The 27,359-nt window shown below is 35.4% G+C and overlaps 1 protein-coding gene across 3 annotated transcripts; it reads right to left on the minus strand.

Annotated features, from left to right (window-relative positions):
* Positions 1-763: 763 nt before the first annotated feature.
* LOC106614199 (sphingomyelin phosphodiesterase) lies at positions 764-27,325 on the minus strand. 3 transcript variants are annotated; one of them, XM_036375078.2, is made up of 7 exons: positions 26,832-27,325; positions 7,340-7,535; positions 6,030-7,278; positions 5,713-5,966; positions 5,344-5,638; positions 4,228-4,413; positions 764-2,333 (listed from the first exon to the last, which is right to left on the minus strand). In XM_036375078.2, exons 2-7 carry the CDS (start codon positions 7,413-7,415, stop codon positions 2,276-2,278), a joined length of 2,118 nt encoding a protein of 705 aa, XP_036230971.2. In that variant the 5' UTR covers positions 7,416-7,535; positions 26,832-27,325; the 3' UTR covers positions 764-2,275. The 3 variants fall into 3 exon arrangements, with proteins under 3 accessions (XP_036230971.2, XP_014085282.3, XP_014085280.3); XM_014229807.3 differs by lacking the exon at positions 764-2,333 and adding an exon at positions 2,372-3,831; XM_014229805.3 differs by lacking the exon at positions 764-2,333 and adding an exon at positions 2,372-2,749 and having other exon boundaries at positions 26,832-27,324.
* Between the last annotated feature and the right edge of the window lie 34 nt (positions 27,326-27,359).

Here is a 27,359-nt window from a genome sequence, read left to right on the forward strand (position 1 = left end):
AGAAACATCGTAGTAGAGTATAAAATTCGATAAGAACCCGCAGTTGATACCTGGAAATATTTCTTTGCCTTTGATTCATACATATGAGCAGGGAGGGTATCGAGCGTATCAAATGGTTCGTAGAATTTAATGCAAAATTCGGACATGTCAATTCTGAGATATAGCATTTTGAACGACGCACGTCAGACAGATACTGTATATCCTGTCTTGAAACATCCAATTAGGCTAGAAAAACTGAAGTCAATAAATTTCATACATTTTATTTCCTGATATTTTTTTGGTTTTGACTGATTGACGTAAAAGCATCATTGCCACGCCCATAAAATACCGTTAATCGAAATCTTATAATATGCTATAATGAAGCCAGAAATCAAGTTACAAAATATAGTAGAGGGTTGCAGTAGAGCAGCGGCATCTGTGGCTTAAAATTTTTTTTTAAGTGGTCGTGGCCTCTCCCTGTAATATGTTTGGAGTTCTTCCACCAAAATTATATCAACTTTCTTAAACAGTGTAAAAATGGATGAAAACGGTGCATAACCACGCCTACCATTTAAAATTTTAATATTATATATTATTATATACATATTCTCTGCGACCAAAAATTAGTTAACGTTACTGCTGTGAACACCCCTAATGCCTAAATACACAACACATTGGCTACCAAACTGTTGGCGCTTGGTGTGTGTCTTAACTAAATCACGCAACTTTTTCACCAACAGTACGAACAAAAATTCAAAGACTTTTATAACAATTGAAAGGCAAATTTTTAATTAAAATTTTTTTTATATTTATTTCGATATTAAACCTACATAGTATATATAACTTAAAACGATTATATGCACATTGTTATTGCATGCGCATTTTAACTAACGGTATGAGTGTATTTGCAGGTGTGCGGGCATGTGTCTACAACATGGAACGCAATGCTTACTTTATGACTGTGTGTGTGCGTTTACGGTTAGCTATGACTTTGCGGTTAATTATTATGCGTAACTTATACTTTACAGCTAAGAAAGTGGACGTTTTTTGAAATGAGAAATTTCCGAGTATTCGCGACAGCTTTAAGTATGTGTGTGTGTAGGCTTATACATATTTGACTTGTTCTCATTTTGTTAATATTGCTGGTTTAATATACTACTTAAATATATTTATACTTAATGCTAATAATCACATAACTAATATATAAACACTAGGGTGTGCCAAAAAAAAAAAATAATTTTTTCTCTTAGCAAATAGTTTTAATGCGTGAAAAATTTTATTTCGTGAAAAAAATTTTTTTTGAACATCGTTTTTCGTGCAAAAATTTATTTCGTAAAATATGTTTTCGTAAACAATTTTTTTTCGTGAAAATTTTTTTTGTGATTTTTTTTTTTAATATCTTGCGAAATGGCGATAAAAAAATTGTGGTAGAGGTTGAGCGCCTATTATTATTATTAACAAGTGACGATTTGAGATTTTTGATTTTCCATATTTTCTTAATATGTTCGGATCTTTAATGCATTTAAGTATTGTGTTGCGAATATGAATATATATTCTTGTAGCGAATTTAACGATCTACAAAAAAGGTCTAATATAATTTTTTGCTAAGTGTACTCATTTTAAAGTTATTTGAAGGCAAAGTTTAATATTAAAGCGTAAAAATAATTTTTAAATTGTTTTTTGTTGTTGCATGTTTTATGCATTTGAACAGGTTATTTTATAGTGAAAGTGAAAACTTATACTGTTATAAATTTAACGATCTACAAAAAGGCTCTTAAACGATTTTTTGTTAGGTGGTCTCTTTCAAAAGTTATTTGAGGTCAAAGGCCAAACTTAAACAGCAAAAAAAATTTTTTTAATTTTTTATTTTTTTCACAAAATAATGATTTAAAATCATAAAATATATATATTAAAAAATTTAGAAATATTTATTAGGTTATTCAATTTATGAATTTAAGTACACTTTTATACATGTATGGGTATTTTCATGGTAAATAGAAAAAAAACATTTTTTGGTACACCCTAATACCCTAATACACTAATACACACACACACACACACTCTCTTTTACAGTTACCAGCTAAACGATTTCTATAATTAAAATATTTTATAACAAAAAGTTGCGTATGAGTTTGATTTGTTTGCACTTTTACAGGAGAAATTCTCACAATTTGCTACATACATATGTACAGCTCTGGTCTCCGTTTCAAGTTCCCGTGTTGTATGTACATTTTGGCCTTTTTTATTGAGGATTCTTGCAGGTTTTTTGCAGTATGTCACTGGCGCTCGCTGCTCTTCAGCCGAAGCCCAACAGATACTTGGGCAGGTACGTGATGGACGAGATCAGACTATAACTATGGATTGAGGATTGCAGAGAAATGTGTAAAGCACGTTTGTTTGAACCCATTTTTATTTGTTTTATTGTATTTGTAATAATTAAATTTTTTTTTATAATTTAAATATATATTGTATATACAATTCTATATTCACAATTTGGTTCGTTTAGCAGACGAACTTTAGTTTTTCAAGTGACCAGAAGAAGCCACTGCATAATGCGCCACCAGCCACCATAATTCATATTCAATATGCCAAAAAAAATCCAATTGTAAAATTCTAACCAATTGTAAAATTATATAAAATTATAAAATAAAAAGCCCGTAGATTATTGCTATTGGTAAAATATTCGCCATCACCCCTTCAGCGTGTAAATATGTACAGCACATCGGGCACTCGCCACTTTTCGGTTGAGGTCTCGACTGTGTTCTCCTCGCTGGCGAGTTGCAATTTGTGCCGTTAGCCGCAAAGTGTTTTGCAGTTATCCACGTGTATTACAGTGTGTGTTTGTGCGTTTTTGTTGTTGTGGTTCCAAACACCGTTTTGTTGCATAAGTGTTTATTGAAGCATAATTAATAAGTAAAATGAGTTAATTTTTGGTTAAAATGACAGCACTACTCTTTAAGGGGTTATAGACATTTGTGAATTTCAAAAAAACGATTTTTTTTGCATGTATATCGAATGTACATAATATTGAGAATACTCTACGAAAATTTGAAGTTAATGCCGCAAATAGTTTGGGAGGCATGCGCATATTTGTAAATTCAAAAACTTGAAACGCGTTTTGCTCGAAAAACTGTTTTTAGAGTCGGTGCGAATAATTTCTACGAAACGTTCGACTGTTCGACTTGAAATTTTCCCACGACCTTCCTAGATCAACTTAAATCAGGTAAGGATCGCAGTTATAAGATTTCCGTTAATAATTTAGATTTTATAAGCCACTCTGTAGTGCTATTTTTCCACAAAATAGCGACTTTTTTTTTGTGAGGCAGCCAGTTTGGCATTAAAGTTTGATCTAGTACTACGAACATAACCGGCGCTCATCTATAGTTATAATAGATATTTTTTTTTTGGCAATTTTATTTGCGATAATTTTAAGCAGAAAAATCTTTCTCACCGCCAGAAACCTTCTTCGGAGGTCCTTTTCGAGAGCGACTAAGGGATCAAGCGAATACAAAACTTTTCAAAATGAAGCACCGGTAATTAAAGTATTTTGAATTCTTTAACTGTACACAATTTTTATTTATTTATAAAATATAACGCCTCTTCAGAAAATTTAACACAAAAATATGCGTTTATTTTGAATTGCAAGTGGATATAATCCCTTAAATGAACGCTAACTTCGGCGCACAACCGAAGTTGGCGAGCGAATAGCTAAGATGAATACGATACTATTGTGCGAGTGATAAGTAATTAAACTAAATTAATTAAATTAATTTTTTTTTTAATTATTTACTAAGTACTTAGTCACTTAAAATGTTTGAAACAGCTTCATATGTATTGGTAACTGCAGAAACACTACAAGATAAGCAAAGATAAAAGATAACAGATAATGTATTGTACAATGGAAAGCAAACGACAAGCGATGGTTAGTAGCAGAACGAGACGACAATGACGCAAATACACAGCAAAAAAAAAACATAAAATTTTGAAAATTTTAATTTTTTGAAGTATGCACATAAATAAAATGTATGCGTAAGTGTGGGTGCCGTTAAAATGAACATAAGATCTAGCTACACAAATTTTTAAATACTAGCTTAAAATACTGTTTATGAAACATTTTTTCCAATACACCAACATTTATGTACCGATTAAAAGACAATATAGCAATAACAACTTCACCAGACAAAACTTATTTTTTTTTAATGTTTAAGTACATAACGGTAATGTATTCACACAAACAGTTGTACGTACGAGTTTGTCAAGCCACGGTACAGCCATGACTTCCAGGACTTCGACGAGCCGTCGTCTACTTTCGCCTCGACGTCCTCGCAGAAATGCCGTCGGTCGTGCGAACGTCCGCTCTTGCAATCGCAAAGCATACGTTTGCGGCATTCGGCGTCACAAGCCGGTCGTATTGGTGAGTTCTTCCAGTAGTTTCTGTAAAATGCAACAATAATTTGGAATGAACTGTGTATGTCTTGCCAATTTATAATATTCAAGCTTAATACTAAGTCAGAGCTGTAATTCTTTAGACCAGTCGGAAATCTAAAATCACTTAGGAATATAATATTTTATAATAAGCCACTTAAAAGTTAATTTCATAATGCCACTCTAATAGCAATGCTCGTCTATATTGACAAAAAACTGGGATGGCTTCTCTTGAGGCAAAGTTTTCAGCAGCAAAATCAATCGCCATAGACAGGAGCAGGCAGTAATCAGTTGGTACCAGCTCCGGACTATAAGGTGGAAGCATAAGATCTTCACAACTAAGCTCTCGGAACTTCTGGCAAGTCACAATCGATGCGTGTGGCCTGGCGTTGCTCTGATGGAAAACGATTCCTCCTCTATTAGCCACAGCTGGATACTCCTGTGCGATTATTGCCTTCAGACGGTCCAATTGTTTATAGTACAGCGCCGAATTAAAAATTTGGTCGTAGAGAAGCAGCTCATAGTAAATTATTTTTTTTCAATCCTACCAATTACATAGTAAAACCTTCTGACCCTCCATCCTGGCTTGATCACCATAGGTCGATCACAACTGTTTTAGCTTGACGTTATCGTAAGTGACCAACCTTTCATCATCAGTAACCATCCGCTTCAGAAATGGATCGATTTAGTTGCTATTCAGCAGCGATTTGCAAATGGAAATACGTTCCATGAAGCTTTTTTAGGTGAACTCCTGTGGCACCCATATATCGAACTGCTCTTTGTATCCAGCCTTTTTAAATGTGTGGATAGATAATCTAGAAATATTTTTTCTAACTATTTTGGGTTGGAAACTAATTCCACTACTCCAAGACCATCCAAATCGGCCTCGTCATTTTTGCATTATAGAACACACTTTAATTTTATGATCATCTCACTTACTTGTAATATAAATCAAATAATTCTTGATTATTCGCCATTTCATCGATTAAGTTACTCCAGTCCACAGGTCTGAGTGCTTTCATGTTATACGCTGCACGTGTGGTATACAACTTATACCATATGGGGTAGTCGTAAAGGTTTGCCTCTTTCAAATTCATGATCCAAGATTCGTGATCCACGACCAAACGTGTGGTAGTGTCGTGATCACCATCAACATAGTACACACGATAGCCTGGATTTAGATCATAATATGGTGATACCGATGGACCAATATATGCTATACTTGTGGGATGACCTAAGAGAGCAAACCGTATTATTAATATAATAGCTTTACTTCGCTGTCATTTAATTGATTTTCAGATTACTCACTAAGATCATGTGGATCGTAGAACATTTCGAACTCGTCAAAGTGTGTGTGTCCATAGAACTGTGCGGAAATTGTGCTCTCGTAACGCGAAATGATGCGATAGAAGTTGCGTGACCAGACCTTCAAACAATCCGGATGTCCTGGCGGTATGTGACCGATCACATGCACTTTCTCGTTGGAGAATTCAGCGCTCTGCAGTTCATATATAAACCATTGCAGCTCTGTCGCCGGATCTGTGGAATTTAACAGTAACCACCTATAAGATAAATCAATGTAGTGCAATTAACGAAAACAGCTTAAAACTATAGCATTGACTTACCAATTTTTATTATTGCAATAATTCATATTGAGTGAAATAATACGGAAGCCTGGACGCACGAGCACCGAATAGAAGGCGCCACGTCGCACTGTATGCGAAACACTCTGTGGCAACCAACGACGCCATTGCACATCCAATTCGTCATATAACCACGATATAGAGATGTCCACTTGGTTCACATACGGTGGCGGAAAGCTGTTGACGGGCGCACTTTCGTGATTGCCCAACGCCGGGAAGATCGGTATGCCGGGAAACTTTTCCGTCATCTGGCGCACAGTCTCCTTAATAATCTCTAAGTTCTCCGCCTTGGTTTGATTCCAAACGTCGTGTGGCGGCAGGTCACCAGTCCACAGTATATAGTCAATATCCTTATGCGTATCGGCGATATGCTCCAACATATTGTCTACCGTACGTTTGGGCGTATCGCACTTGCGGTAATCACCCCATTTACCCGCAGCATCGTTTGGACTGGAGGGACGTCCACTGCTCAGCCGACAACATAACGGCTCATTGCAGTTAGCATTGGAGCCTTCCACATAATGTGGATCGTAGTGTGTATCTGAGATGTGTAGCACTTTGAAGAATGGCGCCGCCTCCTTTGGCATGCCCACTTCAGCAACTGGTGGCTTGGGCACTGGCGGAAATATAACTTCCCACTCATGATACGGATTGTACACATCGCCACAAGCGTCACCAATCACAAAGCTGCAAATCTCATCTGGCCCAAGATTGACGCGCTGCAGCACATAAATCACTTCACTGCCGAAAAGTGTCGAGACGCCTTCGCAAACGCGTGAACTTTGTATGTTGAGATTAACGCAAAATTCGTAAATCAATTTGATGATCTGCGCCTCGGTTTTGCCAGCGCGTATATAATGTTGCAGTAGGCCAGCGCCAGCCTTGCAGGCGGTACATGAGACCTTGGACATTACGCTGTTCTCGATCTCGAACGCCACCTGTTTGAGATTGAACAGCTTCAGCGCCTTGTCCACAAATGGCGGGTAGCTGAGCCCATCGGGTGTGGTGTCATACCAAAGCATGCGCGCCATTGTGTCGTTACGTTTGAGTTGGCGCAAACGCGCCAAAAACTCTTCATCGCTTTGCGCCGGTTCGGCGTTTGTGCGGTTTGGAAACTTTTTCAATTCTACGTGCGGCGTTATGCTGCGCGGCACTGCTTGTATTACCCAGTCGTCTTCCGGCACGGTCCAGTTGATTACCTTACGGTTGCTGTTGAAGATGAAAGGGAAGCCTGCAAGTAGAAAATTTCTACAGTTTTCAAGATATGCAAGTGTTTGGGTATGCGGCGTTACCATATGCCGCTGGCAGCAGTAAAATCAAAGCCGTTATAAGCAGGCGCCATCGAAAACTGTATTGGCGGGTTGTCATTATGCGCGCACTTCTCCAACTAAGCCAACTGCTGCGTGTCACAGTCGTTGATATAAAGTAGCTACCAAAGTATAAAATTCAGTGTCGGGTTTTTGGTGCAGGTAGCTGCATATACGCGACCTTTTCAAATGAAATCAATAATAAATCACAATTAGATAGAATTCATAGTTTGTAAATATAATTGCTTTATATGAATTGATAACGCAAAGCAAAAATTAATTCTCGTGAAATTTTCCCGTTCATGCTTTCTAATTGCAAAAGTTTAATTGGAAACGTGAAGCAAGGCGCGCAATTAAAGTTCGAAGGAAACTTGCTGAAACAAAAAGTGGTCGACTAAATATATATATAGAAAACCAATCAAGCGCCAAACGGCTGCTGAATGCTACTTCACTTGAAAATCAGTTGCAGCGATTACTGCAATCTTTCCACCATCTCCTCAAACCCCATACCGACGCTCGTCGCTAGCATCATCGCGCTGTTACATAAGCCAACTTAACTACTGAACCGCTAAGTTTATGCGCCGTCATCAATTGTCTGTTGACCAGGCGCTGGCTGCGTCAGATCAAGAGCGTTGATGCGCTCGATAGCTGGTGCTAGGCCACCACAGTTGCTCAAGTGGCTGGAGGTGAGATTTCCGTAAAGTTTCGGTCTGCCTTCCGTACTATTTTTTTAACTGATTGCCAGCCATGGAGTGAATTGCATAATTTCGGTTTGCAAGTGAAAAGTGCTTAAACGGTAAATGATTATTGAAGAACAATTGACCTAAATAAAATTGTAGGTATTGTGTGCTTTCGGGTGGCAAACTGTGCTTGAAGCTGTGTTATATAAGTGCACTTATGTATTACATTATACTTGTATATATATTTGTCAGCGAATTTTTAAGCTTTTGCTGTAGAACACACTTAAGTACATAAAGACTGTCAGAGCAAGAGAACCTGTTAGGGTTTGAGGGAATGATCGCACTAGTTTACTAAAAGATTTTTCACATATTCAAACAAGCCTACATACTTGTATGTATGTAGAAAGATACGATTTTGTACCAAAAAAAACTTTACAGACCTTTTGTGTATGCTTGTCACAGTATTATTACCGGCGAACCAGAAGACATAGCCGAAACTGACGTTAGCTATCTCAACAAACTTGTAATAGAGTCGATTGTCGATTTGTAAGGATCCTATGATTTATTATATAGGAGCTTCGGCGTTCTAAGCTGTCGTCGTGAGATCCCTGTTGGGATCGACTTCTTAACCTAATCTGCCTTAGTATTGCTTGAGCACGTGACAAGGATGGACACCAGCCAAGAGAAAATACGCCATATATTAAAGTTTTTCTTCGATTACGATATTTTTAGTCAATACGCGGCTGAAATGTTGAGTAATGTTTGAGATCCTAACACTGTAAGAGTCATGTTTTGGAGATTTCTTTCTAGTAATTTTGATGTCACAGATGAGCCACTTTATGGCAGGTCTTCTGTCGCAAATAACGGTAAAATAATGGAAATTGTCGATTCATTTCGATTGCCCTGGAGCTAAACATTGTACAAAAAACCGTTTCGTATCATTTAAATAAGGCTTGGTATAAAGGAAACGCTCCATGTATGGGTGCCCTACGAGTTACCGTAAAAACTCATGGACTGAATTTACAGCTGCGCAACACTGTTGAATCGCAACAAAATCGATCTATTTCTGAAGCAGTTGATTGCGGGAGATGAAAAGTGTGTTACTTACGAAAACGTCAAGCGAAAACGGTCGTGACTGAATCGCGGCGAGTTGGCGTAAACAGTGACCAGTTCAGGATTGACGAACAGGAAGGTTTTGCTTTGCATTCGGTGGGTTTGGCTGGCGATCAGCTAACATGAGCTGGTCTCCTACTTCCAAACTCTTTACTCGGACTTGTAATATCCACTAGAGGTTAGCCTTCAGCAATCACTCAGAAGTGACTAGTTTTGGTCAATAGTAGATGAATTGTGTTCTCTAAGGACAATGCCAGGCCACACAGAAGCTGCGCGTTTTCTTATGCGTCCACCTTATAGGTCCGGACCTGGCACCATGTTATTACTACCTGTTCCGGTCTATGGTGAAAGATTCTGCTGATGAAAAATTATTCTCAAGAGAAATTACTGAAAATCGACTGATTGAGTTTTTTGTCAATGCGGGCGAGAGACTTTCTTTGAGAGTGACATTATAAGATTGCCTTGATATACTTCGAAGTTCCAAAAACTCTTTACAAAAATGCAAAAGAAAAGCAGCCTGACTAAGCCAATTAAAAGATGTTAAATCTACACTCGTACTACTACATATGTATGCAATTAAATGGTCAAATCTGTAGCGCACATTTATTAAAAATTACCGCTGGTTTAGTCAGCTTTTAAGTAATCACCACCGGTGACCTAAACTATCGAACATATTTGCATCGCTCCCAGCGCTCAGTGCGAGAGCAGCTCTCAACTTGAATGTGAAACATTTTGTCGAACGCGTCTGCTACAATATTAAAATGCTTACTGGCGGTAATTCTAAAACGAGCGACCACAATAAAATTTGTTCAATCAACAGCAGAAAAATTAAACCGCAATGTTGGCCCACAACAGGTGTTGCATGCATAAACAAACCATTTCGCAATATAAACACCGAACAGTGGCAAAAAGCAGAAGAAGAAGAGCGCCGAGTAGCTGGCCAATGCCAGGCGGACGAACAGGCTACTCGTACAACAACACTTGAGCTATATACATAACACACACACACATACACACACTTGAGCAAGCGTTTGCTTGCAATTGATGGATGATTCGCCTGTGCCGCTTGATTGAATTATATTTTAATGGTTTGCATACTTTTGGATATTTTACCGTTTTCGAGGAGAGGAGAGGTGCTGAAAATGCGCACAAGTGTTGTGGGTCTTATGAAGTGTGTATTTTTGTTGTTGCAAATTGTAATAAAGCAAGCGTAAAGAAAGCTTAAACGAAATACATTTTTTTTGCATTTTTCTTGCGTGATAAAAAGCAAAAAGCTGCCACCTGTTTGGAATTTTTAAGCTGAAAAAACAATAATAATAATAAGAAACAAGTCAGGAAAGGCTAAGCTCGGATGTAAGCGAATATTTTATACTTTCGCAATTTGCAAGGATTAAAGCCGGTGAAATATTTTCAGGTATTGACAAAACTTTTTATTAAAAAATCTGTCGAATAATTCCAAATTCACCTCATGTTATTGCGACATTTTTTATGGAGATAAGTATGTGTGGTATAAACTCAACCGAAAATACGAAATTTTATATGATTAACATGTATGTATGTATATACCTCACTGCACCAGGATAAATTTATGAGGTTATGTCAAGCAAGCGGTGTACATAACATAACCCAGAAATCTGACTGAATTGAAGCAGTCCATTAAATCGATAATTGAGACAATTCCGACTTCAACCGTGGCTAAGCATGGAGCTCATTCACGGTGCATAAATTTTAAAAAGAATTAATTATATAAAATTAATTAAAATTTGATTTCGACAAATGCTTAATAGAAACTCAAAATGCATCTATGTATTAAATTTCATTCAGATATCTCAAAAACTGACGAAGAAATTTTTATTATCCCAAAAAAAAGTTACCTAAAAAATCGCTGGAAATCGGCTTTAGACCCATATTCTCTTAGGCAGAGACGTTCAGAATGATTCGTCGAACATTTTCCGCACATGCGATTTTTCCGTTTTTTGGCTTCCTGTAAATCAATCCGCTCTTATGTATAGTCGTATGGTATAAAGTAAACCGAATGCTTGAAAAGCTTTATATTAGTTACTTATATGGCAGCTGAAGGAAGTAATGACACCACTTGATACATTTTTGGCACAAGGTCACAGTATTATTAGTTAAATGCGCTCTATCTCTCTCTCTCTTTTATCATTATATCGCACAGACTGACACCCAAGAAAACTGTATATGCTGTTCTTAGCATTCATTTAATTGAGTCACATGTTCTTTTGCCTTAAGTTGCTTATCCAGATCACTTGGGAATTATATTATGGGTAGTTTAAAGTAACCGATTCAAATATTAACCGAAAACTAAAAGCATTTGTGCCAACTTGAGTCACTGAAATAAGTCACGTGCTGTTATATCTTAAGCTGTTATGATAGTTATCTTGCGATTTTTTTAAGTATTCAACATTCACGAAGAGAACATTAACACGATTTTGCATTTTTGCTATTAATTTTACTGCATAAATTACATTCACTTATATATTAAACGAATGACAGCACTTTTTCAAAATTAAATTCTTGTGAAATGAATGGTGAGTACAAAAATCCGTATCTCAAACGTAGAAGTGGTTTTGAAGAAAGATAGTCAGAATAATCTTGTCACTACGTTTTTTTTTTTTGATATCACACTTTTTGTAATGTTAGTTTAAAACACCTTTCACATACTATTTTTTTGACATTGAAAAAGTAAATCGCCATGCCAGATACAATTAAGCGCAAACTTATTGCAAGTGTGAACTTTATGATTTTGCTTGGAAAAAATTTCGTTGATTCAAGCATTTCGAGGCTCTACATACATATATTATAATTATATAAGATATTACATATATAAATTTTTTCTGTTATAAAATATATGATATATATATAGTATATATATATATCTATTTTCAAATTTAGCAATATGAAATCTTTACGCAACTACTTGCCATTTATTTCCATTTGAATTTGCATTACAGCATATGATTGTGTCTCTCTATCGCCACTATCGCATGGTAATCATATATGCCCTTGAAAAATTAACACTCAAGTCTCTTGAGCTATTTAATAACGTACTAAAAAATCCGGTTTGGGAAAGACAGCAACTTAAACGCGCTCACTGACATATAGTACAATGGTTTGCTCACTGCAATGACATATTACATATATATGTATATACATATGTACACATAAATATCTAGACATATAAATATAGGTATATGAGCTCAAACTAAATTGCATTATTTTCTATTTGTTTCCTTGACTTGTTATTTGGCTGATAATTGAGACTACTTACAATATTATATTGCTGTAAGCTGCTAAATAAGTCTCCGAAATCAGAATTTAGTACGCTTAATCATTTAGAGAAAGAGAGCAAACAAAGTTTGTAAGCTGTTATAGTGTTATAATCACTTGTGAACTTCAAAAAAATGTATTTATATTTAGAGTACATACATATGTATACCGAATTTATAAACAATATATTTCAAAATATTCTACAAAAATTTTAAGTTGTTGTGTCAAATAATTTTGGAGCTGTGAGCATATTTGTCAGAATTTGTTTAACTTAGTATAATCGGCTTCAAAACTTTCAACGCGTTTTCAGAGTCGTTGAGAAAAAGTTCTCCAGAACTTGAAGTTTTTTCTACGGCCTTTTTAACTATATTTGTCAGGAAGTGATCGAAGAAATAATATAATTTTCTATTTTTTATGCCACTTTGAATGATGGCTGATTGAACTCAGCGGCTACATTTTAGAAGGCTGTAACTCAAAAACTATTTGAGATATCGTTTTCAAATTTTTGTATGTTATTTCTAAAGGTACAAAATATCGACATATGAAAATCAATTTTTTTTTCAAGATTTCACACTAGTTGAGTATTTGAAACAGAAAAGTCTTGCTCATTGCCAGACAACTTTTTTCAAAGGTCTTCCTGGAGAACGGCTATGGAAACAAGTGAATCCAATTTTTTTCAAAATGGAACGCCACTTATTAAAGTATATTAAAAAATACTTTAAAATTAAAATTTAGCAAATGCACATTATTTTTATGTTTTTTTTTAGATAGAATGCCGCTACAAAGAAAATTCACAAAAAAAATGCGTTGTTTCTGACTTGCAAGTGGTTATAACCGCTTAAGCTAGACTTGAAAACCGCTCGGTGACTGATACTTTTAGCTGATAAAAGGTAGTATTTATTTGAAAAAAATAAATATTATTATAAATGAATATATATTATTAAAAAAAATATATTTTATTAAAAAAAATAAATATATTTTATTGAAAAAAAAGGATATTTTATTAAAAAAAACAAAAAAAATAATAATTAAAAAGTAAGAATAAGTATTGTTATTTCATCATAGATTTTAATTTTTAATTCGACGCGATAATAATGTTTATGTTCATTAAAACATTTTGCTCATACAAAAAAATAAATAATTATTAATATTCCTAATACTAATAAAAATGTTCTTTTAAAAATTATTATTCTAAAATAAAAAAAATTATTTTCCTAAAATCAACCAAATTTATTTATAAAAATTATTTTCCTAAAACTAAATAAATTTATTTATAAAAATTTTTGATTTTAATGTTTCATTTGACGCGATAATGTTTATGTTAATTAAAACAATATGAGAGCTGAGATTGCTCATACAAAAAAGTAAACAATTTTCCTAACACTAAAAAAAATTATTTATTAAATTTATTTTCCTAAAATGAAAAAAATTAATTTCTAAAAATTATTTTCCAAAAAATAAAAAAAAAATGTATAAACTTTATTTTACTAAAATTAAAAATATTTATTTATAAAATTTATTTTCCTAAAATTAAAAAAAAAATTTACTTCGAAAAATTTATTTTCCAAAAATTAGAAATAAATTATTTCTAAAAATTATTTTCCAAACATTAAAAAAAAAGTATTTATAAAAATTTTTACACTATAGTAAAGTTAGAATATTTCAATGAACCGCATTTGCTTACATGCTAAGCAATACTTTGCCGTATCTTTGATCGGTGAATTAAAACACCAATTAAAATCTCGCCATTAATAAGTTAATGGTTTTTGTATACTATACTTATCGAATATGCAATTTTGACTTGTGTGACAATTTACAATTCATATAAAATACATATTATATATAATTTTATAAACGGGCGCTAGTCATGCTATGAAAGCGAACAATTCAAAATCAGTGAACACTTAATTACTTTGGCGTCAAATTAGTAAGTTACTGTAACAACCTATTTTTCGCACAAGTAATCAACAAAGCGTGGAGTTATATGTAATTTGTTGAACAAAAGTTCTAAAAAAAATTCAAATGCTGGTTCTCGTTATTTGATGCAACTATTTTTGTGCTTTTACAGTTTTTGTAGTCGCTTATGGATGCCAAACGTTAACGTATTTGCTAATTCCAGCTTGTCTTTACTTGAGATAACGTCATTCTAACAGTAAAGCTGCCAACTGTTTAAAACAAATGTCCGATATAAAATTTAGATTAAACGAATTAGTAAAAGCAAGAGCAAGGCGGCCACCATTTGAAAAAATTTTAGATTTTCTATGGAAGACTATATTGAGTCGATATCAGCGGTTTCGACAAATAAGTAGTTTCTTTGAGTTAAAATTACGTCTGCAAAATATCTGATCGATATCTCAAAAACTGACAAACGGACATATAGACAGACGGGCATGACATAATCGACTCAGCTCCTCATTTATATCAATACTTTATAGGGTCGCTGACGTTTACTACTGGTTTCACTCTGAAACACCCTGTACCTCAACACTCTCTGAATCTCTTTAAAAACACTAACGTAACTTTCCATTGACTAAATACAGCAACAATATAGGAAAGATTACTGTTAAAGCGTAAACTGAAAAATCTGCACAAAAACGAAACGTCATCTTGACATTCCTGTCGTTGCAACTCGCACGCAATTAAACTTTGTCGTTTAAACAGTTAATGCAATTTTATTACTGCACTCAATAAATTTTTTGCTGTTTTTGTTGTCGTAAGTTGACAGACCTTCCTTTGTTTTTTGATTGTGGCATTCGAAAATACTCAGCGCCATATTTTGTTGCTCGCAATTGCTGTTTATCTCCTGCTGTCGAACCGATTGTAAAATACAAGTGTATAAAAGAATAAAAAAATAAGCTGCACTTTTTTTCTGATATTTCAACTGAAACTTTTCTTTCATGAATATAAAGCCTTTTTAATTTTCTTTCGGGAACTTCTTAAAATAATAGCGCGTTTTCAAGTTGTTTAAAAAAAAAGTACACTTGAGTGCAAAATTTTTGAAATGAATATGAACAAACACTTGCTTCTGTATTTTATACTCGTATGACTTTTTTCTGATTCAACCGTAAACCAACTCTAGAGCCGCTGGTGGGCAACCCTAGTACTCCACTAAACGCAATTATATTTTTATTACAGCTATGCCATTTTCAATTACCTTTTATCGAATTTATCGTTCGAATTTGCTTCTTCTATTTTGGACTAGTGAATTGTGTCGATCTGTCTGTCCGTCTGTCTGTAGATATACGAACTAGTCCCTCAGTTTTTGAGTTATCGATCGCTGAAATTCCGCACATATCATTTTATTTTTAAAAAGCTGCGCATTTGTCGGAATCACCGATATTGGAGCACCATAGCATATAGCTGTTATACAAACTGAACGTTCCAAATCAAGTCCTTCTATGTAAGACTCTTCTATTTGACAGCATATCTTCACGCAATTTGACATGCATGGTTCTTTAAGGGAACGCTACAATCTTCGAAAAAATTGTTCAGATCGAATCACTATAGCATATAGCCGCCATACAAACTGTTGTTTCAAAATCAAACACTTGTATAGAAAACTTTTTTATTTAACAAGATATCTTCACAAAATTTTACCTAGTTTATTGTCAAAGGCAACGCTACTTGCTCTGATCAAATTGTTCAGATCGACCAACTATAGCATATGCTTAGCTGCCATACAAACTGATTGATCAAACTCAAAATAAAGTTCTGCGAATGTTCTCTTGTGTTACTGCTATTTATTTCATTGCAGAAATAAATTTTAAATAAATTTTATCAAAAGAGGTGCATAATCAAAGATTTTAATTAAAAATAGATTTTTTCACCCTTCTAACCAATTTTAGTGTATTTATTTAAGTCAAATGAGAAATATACTCGGAAAGACCATTGAAGCTGGCGTTTGAAGCAAAGCAAAAAAAAAAATATGTTCGTATGTTCGGTTGTTCGTACAGGTACACTTTCACCTTCGCTGCAAGCGATGCGTCATTGACAGCATACTCATAATTTACAATAGCAACAACAGTAACAATACCAGCAAGCAAACAAGTAAACAAAATTTACTTTATCGTAGAGTTTACCGCTTAACTCTTTCTTTTCAGTCAAGCGAATGCAACGATAATGGTAAAAAATAAAAACAAAAACAAAACAAAGAAACGTAATATAAAAGGGCGTGGAATGGGCAAAAATTTGGGGAAATGTGCTAAATGGTGTTAATGGTATACAATAATCGGAATGCCTTAAATACTAATAACACACCCAGCGCCACTCAATAGCGGCAGCGTATACAGAGCGTTGCGGCGCGGGCGACAGGCAGGCGAAGTAGCAAATGCAGTTTTCATGTTCGCTATTGAGCACACTCGAACAAGCTTGTCTTGGTTGTGGCTACTGAGTACAACAAAATTGGTGTGGTTGGTCCAAGCGTGCTGCCAAGTGACATTGTTCTCTTATGTGTTGTCGTAAATGATAGCGTTGTTATGAAATTTACATAAGAAAGTGTGATTAACGAGAAAAGTTAAATGGAATCAAAATGAAAGTTGTTGCTAAGAAAATGTTTAAAGAATTTTAGTTATGCGTAGAAAGAAAGGAATATTTATTATTCCAATAGAGATGAATAGACCTTATGTGAGTGAAATGAAAATTAGTTTAAGGGAGGCCAACTATTTGAATATTAGCATAGCATTGGCATTTGCCAAATAACTTCTCGATACTTATTCCGATAATTATTTAATATACACTGATTTTTGAGAATTTGTCCGGGGTCACCAAAATCTTCCGCTGAACCCTCTCCAAGAGTGCCAACTGGTAATAGATACCGTAGTATTGCGACGATCCTGCCAGCTGGTAACAGTTCGTCCCTGTAGCAGTCGGGAGGTATCTAGCTAAGGTCTGACTTTATAGTGGGATGTTCGTAGCTACGCAATAGCACGGCACAGGATTCAAACAGGAAGTCTTATAATAGTTGGTTGTACCCCCAAAAGAGCTGAATCAAGGTGTCATGTGATCCGTACCAAGGGTCAGCCTGACACAGTCTGGAACGGAACTTACAGATACCTGGCGCCCTCCGTAAAATGACAAGCATAAGCTGGGTCTAGGGGCAAGTGCTGGCACTACCTAAGAAACTGATGCTCAGCCTAGCTCCAGATAGGCAACAACACCAGCCAAAGTACGGCTACAAAGCAGGGAGGGAAATGAGGTGACAAAAGTGATGCTGTTGGTAGCCAAAAGCGGTTCTAGCCAATTTTAGGCATGAGCAGCCAGCAACGGCAGCTTAAATACAGAGATCAGCTGAAGAGGCCAAGTCGTCGGCCGAAGGCAAAGGGTGTGACACCCGCTAAATCGTTTGCTGATGTAGCCTGACATCGCATTATGATTGGCGTCCTAGATGAGGGTCGTACGTAACGTGGCGCTGGATGTGCTACTAAGCATTCGGGTCTGTCAACGTCAAGCACAGAACCAGCTGGTATCAGGTTCAAATCAAAAACCGTTCCTACTGTATAAAGCCGCTTACCCCTGCGGGCAGGGGATAGAATATGCCCGCGGCAAGGCATGCCTGTCGTAAAAGGCGACTAAAAGCCAATATGCACTATGACTGTTATTATATTCTTTGTACAGTAATATCAGCATAGTATGTGGAGTGATAGTGCTATAATACTCAGCTTGAACTGATATTAGAAACACTTTAAATAAAAAAAGCGAATAAAAAGACATTTGAAGTTCAAGCGACAAATGTCACCAGTCATTTGAGTAATGGGGAGCTCAACTGGCAGTAGTTTAGGCTACGCAGTCTGACCGGAGACTTTCCGGTACCACGGGGAGCAGAAAGCCCTTGGACTTCTGTTCAATCTGCTCATTGGGTTCGGCCCTTTGGGGAGTATCGGGGTGGCTGTGGTTTAAACCTAAATGCTGGAAGAACTGAATTTTCAGTTCGAAAAAAGAAGTTACACAAGTAACTGGGTGCCGTACCCGAAAACGGAAGAGGTTTTAGGTCGGCCTCGAATCACACCAAGATGGTAGTGTGGACCCAGACACACTGCCACTGGTATCCAAATAAATACTTGCAAAAAGCTCGTATTGTTTGGGGCGCTGATCAACGCATTGTATTGATACGTTGTGTTTTTGAACACCGTGAGGTAAGGCCGTCGCCGGCAGGTACTCACGTAAATCTACAACGAAAGTTGTATAAAGCCGCTATAAACAAGGTTGGGAAGGAATATCCCGGACCTAGGCGGGTAGCGGTCGATAAGTTTGAATTCCGGCTACGCCATCGCAGGCGGGCCAGATAATGCAGCTCATTCGAGTTTATAATCCATATTTGACAACAGAGGGGTGGAAATTCGTTAAGGCTTTCGATAACCGTGCAGCAGAATCTGACGGGGAGGCCAAAACGACCAAGCTGCAAACCAAGCTGCTGCTGGCAAACCGCTGGCGAAAAGTGGCGGTTAGATCAATTTTGTATTCATGAAGGTCAAAATCATGACTTAAAAGTCTGATGGCGATGTTTTAGACCAACTTACATCGAATAACGAGTTGTGTGATGTCGAAGAAGATCACATGGAGTCCTCGAGTAATGTCGAAAGCATAGAACAAGGTGAGTGTTTTTCTGATTTTTTGAACAGACTCACAAAATTATGTACGGAGAAAGCTCTTGAGAGACTCTCAAGAAGACGCAGATAAAAAAAATATTAATGCGTCTTCTTCAAATTTATCACCATCATAGCAAATTGGCTTCATAAGCGATAATTATCCAAGTAAATTCTACAATATTCGCACATATTGTTCAGATCGGACCACTATTGCATATAGCTGTCATTCAAAATCAAGATAAAGATCTGCATAAAGGATATTTCTGCCTTGTTAAATAATCTTGATTTGATCTGAAGATTGTTTATATCAAACAACATGACTAGAAAGAGCTAGCAAAACTTTTACCGTTGGTTGCCAGTAACGTTTTCAGATTTAGTTAGGTGATAGGTTCTATAGTTGCGGTGCAGCCGAAGCTAATGTTTTTACCTTGTTTTTCGTTGAAGTTCGGTTGGGCTCGAGAGGCAAAAGATTGTTGGAAGAAGAACCTAAAATCCTATAACAAAATCCCATAACAAAGTTTAATTTGCCATTGATAATTACTCAGAAGTGTTTACTGTTTCGAAGAGCTGTAACAGATTGCTCGAAATAGATTTCATATGAGGTCAACCTGTTGAAGGGGAGAGTAAAGAGTTTCGGCGACGAACTCTTACCCCAGTTGAGCTATGTAGATCAATGCGATTTCGTGTAATTCCTTATAAGTTGTCGCAAAGCTTAAATTAACGTGCTTTCAACTTGAGCTTAATTGATCCGACTCAAACAGAAAATGACACTACCCACACATAAACACATACACATACAACTACATAGATGTTGTTCGCATGAAAGTGATATTTCCGCGTGTGCAGAACTTAATTGCAAATAAATTTTATTTTCTCAGCACAACTTTCAGTCGCTTTTTTCACTTTAATTGTTTGCCTTCCGATCGGAGCGCGATAATACGGCCCAGCGCCGCTCTGAGCGAAGCATAAATTGCACAAATTGGGGATGGCTTTAATTTAAATCTAATTATTGCAATTGTTTGTTGATACCGTTACATATATGTACCGATGTTGCTGCTGCTGTTGCCGATAGACGCCTATTCACACACACACAGACACACCCATACATAGGCATGGTATTGTTTTGTTTTTGTTGTCATTTTGCGCATACTAAGCGGCAAGACTGTCAGTGCCGTATTGTCATCAGCGCAAGTTTGCGCTTCAATGGCGGGCACAAAAACAGCAACAATAACAACAATAACTATATTCGCGCTGCATTTAATCGAATAAGCGTAATTGACGACAATGCCAACGGCTCACATACTCGAGCACACACACACATGCATATATAATCTACAATTGATATAAATGCATATACATACATTTAAATTATATATATATATATATATGTATGTAAATATATGTATAATAGGGTGGGTCAAAACAAATTCGTTTATTTTTTATGTTTTTTTTTTTTGGTTGTACTCTGAAAAAAAAAATTATAAAATAACAAAAATGTTTACCCCAATGTATACATATAATATTTGTCAATAGTGGTAGCAATTATTTGGTAGACACCTGAGAAAATTTTCTCCAAGTACATTATGAGCTCTTAATATTAATCGAAATATCCACCACTGTTCAGTTTCTAATTTTTTCCGTATTATTGGAGAGAAAATGCATATCTCAATATGTACTCATACTTGAGGAGAATTTATTCGAGAGTACAAAAGCGGCAAAAAAAATTAAAAAAAAAAAAGATTTAAAAAAATAAAAATAATAAACGATTTTTTTTTACCCACCCCAATATATATATTGTATATAATATTTGTAAATAGTGGTAGCAGCTGTAGTCGTAAAGCCGAGAAGCGTGTGGAAGCTACTGTCGTGTGTGTCTGCAGTCTGCAGGTGCATTTACGCATATGCTCTTGGTGGCATGGCAGATAGGCGTGTGTGTCGGTGAAATCGATACAATTATAAACAAATAAACAGAAAAAGTATGTACTAACGAAACGTGAGTAAATCGCAACTTGTCACTCGAATACTTGAGGGCGGCTCCCTAATTACATACATATGTATACACAACTGTTGGCGAACTCCATTCACACGACTATCAACAGATGTATAAATAAGCAAATGAGTTGAATTAATTGCACATATCTACATATATATATGTATTTATGTATGTATAAATATATAATAGTTGATTTGTTAATTCACTGCAAAAAATTGTGCGAATAATCTTTAAAGACCGCGCTGCCTGAATTACATGCTGTACAATTGGTTATAAATTAGTATACAACACATAACTTTAGAATACAATGCTACTATAGGCAGGAAATTACGCTTTTGTCACATTTTTTACGCTGGGTATAAATAAAACGTTGTACAATTGCATAATAACACTTCAAAAACAAATAAGTTTCCATACAAAAATTTAATTTTGTACAGTCAGTTTTTATGACAGCTATATGCTATATTAGTCTGATATTCGCGACTCCGAGCAATGAGCAGTGTTTTGAGTAGAAAAAGTTGTGTGCAAAATTTCAGAGCGATATCTCGCAAATTAACTGACTACTGCGTTTATACAAATGAACGGACAGTTATGTATACAATAAAGGGTCTCTGATATCTCTTTCAGAGCGCTACAAACTTCGTTGCAAACTTAACATACTCTGTTTAGGGTATAACGATCATTTAATTCGAGCTTCTCAGCAGTTCAGTGGCAAACATAATTGAATGAGGTTGTCCGTACACAGAAGCTCATTGTTATCTATTGACTACCAGTCGCTATTTAAATAGGTGTATATATGTATGCATGTATATAGATTATACTTTATAGAGAAATAAAAACGTCAGCGAAGAATGAAAGAAGCCATTCAATTTATAAATTAAATGATGTGCGTTTTAAAAAACAGTTCAATGGTCAACGAAATTTAAAGCTAAATTAAAATGATATTAATGAAACTGGAAATACATATATTATATACAGTGATTTGAATGAAATACGCTTGCAGTAAATAAAAAAAAAATATATACGCATTTTTTCTTGCGAAATATTGCATTTTCTCTATGCTATTTTTTCGGTAAGAAACTGAAAGCTCAGCCTCACTGTTTTTGAGTTATCACTCTTATCAACAACTTTAACTCAGCTTGGTAGTTACTTAAAGCTCGGCTTTCCTGTGATTATTGATATTAAAATTAGGTATCAGAAAGTTATGCGTGTTTAAGGTCTAAAGATATTCGAAACAGACTTTAAAACACTTTTACCGATTGAACGTTTTATTATGCTTTGAGAAGATTGTTGAAATGGATGCTGATGAATTATTGATGGCGGACTTTGTTTCTTTGAATCAGTTACACTGGTTAGGTTAGTTTAAATTATATTAAGTCGTCGATCCCAACAGGGAACTCACATATTTAGAACTCACACTTAAAACGCCGGTCCGTTATGCTACCTAAGAATTGCTATATACTAAATCAGATAAATCAGAAGCCTTTTACAATTCGACAAAGCGCTTTGAACCTATAACAAATCTTTTGAGACGGCTAACGTCAGTTTCGGCTATGTATTCTACTTTGCCGAAGGTAAGATTACCGAAATGTTTCAACCTCAGTCGGGCAAAGGCTGGACAATGCCGGAGAAAGTGCTTAGATGTTTCCACCTCACCCTCCTCCTCCATACAACTTTGCCACTTTGCAACCATACACCTACCGCCAATGTCCACGGGTGCTATGTTTAAAATGGCATTAAGTAGTGCACCGGAGATGGCCATAGAGCATTATTGGCTTGACAACGGTTTCGTAGAGCCAAAACATCAACTTTGGTGAGAGTGCCCACCTTTTCTCTATATATGCTTGAGCGTTTATCAGTTCGTATATAAGGAAAAAGAGAGCAAGTAAATTAAACCAATTTAGGCATTTCGAATAGTTCGTATGACATATTAGTCTCAAAAATTAAGAAAAATCAAAATTTTCTTATTATTGATTTTTAAAACTTAAGCCTTAAAAAAGTTGTAGTTATTTATAGAAAGCTTAAAGCGCGCAACTACGAAGTCACTAAAATATTGTGTATTGCGGAAAGATAACTTCATCAAACCATCAAAGGAAGCTGCGTCAGAGAACATGTTAGCGCAGAGTTGAAATTCGCTTTGCGAATTGAAGACAGCTAATATGAAACGCTTAGAAACCGTAAATATCCAGTACAAATATTTCTAAATTTTCTCTACAGGGTACAAATAAAGTCGGATTCATAGGAGGAAATTCGCACATACGTAAAACTGTTGTTTTTTTCTGCGTATGTTTGCAACTTTTTGCACTTTCTTGCGTCGTAAACTATTTTACCATTGCGTAATTCGCACGTTAGTTGTTATTTATATGAATTTATTTTGTTATGCCTCATATCATACTTGTAAATGTAATTACTTCCCCACGTTATAATTAAAATGCACTACAGTACATAATATTAAATACTTTAAACCTATGTTGGAATGGTATATAAGTATATGGTATATACCATATATGCTATGTATATAAGTATATAATTTATGCGATGACTTGTTTACGAAAGCTCTGGAATTTTATTATCACTTGATGAAACTTCATAATAATAGCATAGAAACTGCGACCACATAACATGTAACGGTTGTATAGAAATCTTCTGAAAGTACAATAACTACAAGTTGGGCTTGGATCGAATTGTGTGCAAATTAACTGGAGCTTTTTTAATGTCATCGCCTATTTTGATAATAGACTACTCATGCATTCACAATTCACATTTGAAATGCAACAACAAGTAGTGCCTCTATCATGTGGGAACTCTGTTCGAAAAATTTTAGTAACTGGTGTATATGTTAGCTTTAGGTAGCCGCCATATGTATGTCGAATATGAGCACCTCTGACTTTCTGGTTCATTTAAGGGGTTATAGCCACTTGTGAATTTCAAAATATAGATTTTCTTGAATATACGAGTATATCGAATGTATATATGTATTGTACGAGTATATTTAACAAAATTTTATGAAAATTTTAAGTTGATGAGTCGGTAAAGAAAATTTCTCCGAAACGGCTGAATCGATTGACTTGAAGTTTTCTTACGACTTCCTTAGCTATATTTGTCGAATCGAATAAATAAGATTTTTGATGATTATTTCAATTTTTAAACCACTTTGAAGTGTAAATTTAAAAAAAAAAAATGGAAAATTTTTTTTGGAAAGCCATGATTTTGTGAAAAATCAAAATTTTTTTTTTAACTGTATTCATCTACAGTTATAATAATTTTCTTTTTCGTTTTTGGATTTGAGATAATTTTAAGCAGAAGCTCTTCTTCAGTTTTTTTCGGAGCTGCTCCTAGATATTTGTTAAAGGTTCAAGGAAATTTATATGTCTAGCAGAACGCCTACATAACCAATATATGTATTGATTTGATACTGTCGGTATGAATAGCAACTTAGCGGAATTTAATAACAATGTTTTATATACATAAATAAAATCTACCTGGTTCGCAGTCAGTTCACAATCTAAAATGAATTACAAGCTATATAAACATGTATTATATATAATTATACATTATGTACTTATTTACTTTGCTGACTGATAGCTCTGCTTATCAGCTGTCATTTAATCATATATACAAGTTGTCTCGTGTCAACAAAACTTGACTCAGCTATTTGATCTGGACCACAGATGACATATTTACAGATTTGCTTGAGTGGACATAACACATAATGTCATATTTATACCTCTGGTATATAGTGATAATATATATATAGGTATAGTGAATATATTCGTACATATGATAATATAGTGATAACAGATCTTATATGACAACGATTCAACCGCTATTTACGACAGAGACATTTAGAGATCGGGAGCAGCACGCCATGTGGTGTATTATGGAAGGAGAGAAATTTAAATATACTTGGCTTATCAATGCAAAATTTATAATAAATGCAACAAATAAAAAAAAAAATAAAAATAATAATAATAATATTTTGCAATCTAAAAAAAGATTTGAAGGCTTTATTTGTTTGAAACGATATTTTATTACAGAAATAATTAATTTGCGATCCATTGGGTCGATTTCGCCATCTCCGTCCGTATGTCTGTATATAGGCAAACTAGTCCCACAGTTTTTGAGATATCGATCTAAAATTTCGCACACGCTACTTTCAGTTTAAGCAGCTGCTCATGGGTCGGAATCGCCGATATCGGGTCACTATAGCATATAGCTGTCATACAAACTGATTGTTCAAAATCTAGTTTCTGTATGGAAAACTTTTTTGTTTTACAACATATCTTTACAAAATTTGGCACAAATTATTATCTTAAGCAGTGTTACAATATGCGAAGAAATTGTTCAGATCGCACTAATATAGCATATAGCTGCCATACAAACTGACGAGTCAATATCAAGAAAATAACTTTTTATACACTTTTTTATTATAAAAATTAAAACCTTCGTATTATACCTTCAGTGCAGCCAAAGTTAATATTTTTTTCTGTTTTTAGAATAATATATACTCATACTTTTAATAAGAATTTTATATTATTGTTATACTTTTTTTACAAATATGTTTGAAATTAGTCACGCTCAAACTAAAAATACCACAATTGCCAAGTTGATAAAAATGTATTTAATTTTTTTTTTTCAAATTTCTAGACTGGAAGACCACTTAGAAGAGCTATTGTAGCTTATGAAAGGGATCACTTGATTGCAAGTACTGCTTAAGAGAGTTCAGTCTACAATAAAAATAATGAACTCATGGCGTACCTACTGCGCTCAGCGAGCTCGTTGAGTGCGCAATAGAAGTTTCAGCCGTCAGCAATGTTACCTACAATTTGGGCCATTAACAATTGAACCACTATGACAACTAAGGTAAAGAAACACACGTCAACACACAAAAGACCACACTGACCAGTGACAATTGGAAATTCCGCACACGTTTCACACAAAATGAATAAAATACTTAATAATAAGCGACTGGCGTACTCGTACTCGTTACAATGCGAGTAATATCGAGCGTAGAAAACATAATTCAATGCAAAGAAATCGAAGCATGAGATAAAGCGCGAAACGGTAAACGAAAAGCAAGAAATGCCGGAGACCATAAACGTTATGTTAAGCAATCGCCGCTTGCTAGCTGCTTGTATACCGCCAACGACAACCAGCTGAGAGACGCCAAAGAATGCGATTTCTTTTTTCTATTTCAACTGTTTCGCTTGTGGCTTGTCGCTGCATTTCATTATGTAGTATATTTTTTTTATTTTTATTTTTTTTTTTTGACGACTTAATAATAGCGAATGCTGCAACACAACAGAAAGCTGAAAAAAAGCGCGCGATATGGCAACACTGCATTGCAATCACACACAGCGTTGCGGCAAACAGCTGTGCAAATTGCACATGCGCGTATTTTTGTTGAGCGGTTGCAACCATAAATGACTGCATGTCACGCAAGGCAGCCGAGATAAAAGTGAAAGAAGCGAGCGGCCACAGCAACAGGACGTATTGCATTGCAACCGAATATGCGCCGTAGAGATAGGCGCACACGCACACCTACGGAAAAGTACCAAAAGTAGCTGAAGACAAAGCGCAAGATCAGTACGAAGATAATGCGTTTTTTTCCACAAAATCACAAAATGCAAACAACAAGTTTGGAGCGTGTCTGCAATGGCTACTTTGTGTTTTATACGAGCGCTGGCTGCTTTACAAATTCGCTTACAATGTTTGCGGCAAGGGGAAACTACACATGACATGGCAGTCTGCGCATGCGTGCAACTTGTTTCGTAAACCGAAAAAAAAGCAAAAAAAAAAACAACCAAAAACTTTACCTTGCATTGAATGCGCTGCGCTTATTTTGAATTTACAGGAGCAACCACTGTTATGGACGGCGCCAGCTTGTCACTTGCTTTCGAAATCGTGTTGCCGTCTCGAAATTTGTGCTTTACCCAGAGGTCACTTTCTATATTCTTTGCGCGCCTTTCTCCGCCCGCTCACTTTTTGCTCAATTTTAATTAAAACACAATTTCTTCTCTTAATTTATGCTGCGTTTTTTTTGTTGTATTCTAGAGCAAATTTATGCAAAACACATCGCACAGTTGTCACTTTTAATTTTGTGTTTTCTCTTTTTTCTTATACGCATATATTTATTTCCTCATTTCTACATTCGCACGAGTGTAAAAAAAAAAAAAAATCAAAAACAAATGCTACGTACGCACTGGACAACGCACACACAAACACGCTTGATCGCCACGGCCCGTCTAGTTTCACTGTCGGCGAAGAAAGACACGTCCGCTTGCTGCTAGGTACCGCACTCAACTGACCAACGTTTATTTTAGCTTTCTGCGCTCTTGCGGCTA

This window comes from Bactrocera oleae, chromosome 4 (assembly GCF_042242935.1).
Source record: "Bactrocera oleae isolate idBacOlea1 chromosome 4, idBacOlea1, whole genome shotgun sequence".
Taxonomy (NCBI): Eukaryota; Metazoa; Arthropoda; class Insecta; order Diptera; family Tephritidae; genus Bactrocera; species Bactrocera oleae.

Bases quoted from the DNA above. Each gene is read 5' to 3' on its own strand.
- LOC106614199 (XM_014229805.3), bottom strand. From the start codon at position 7,415: ATGACAACCCGCCAATACAGTTTTCGATGGCGCCTGCTTATAACGGCT. The intron at 5,639-5,712 runs GTGAGTAATCTG...TTGCTCTCTTAG, and splicing joins CTACGATCCACATGATCTTA to GTCATCCCACAAGTATAGCA. The intron at 4,414-5,343 runs GTAAGTGAGATG...TGCATTTTACAG, and splicing joins TTATTTGATTTATATTACAA to AAACTACTGGAAGAACTCAC.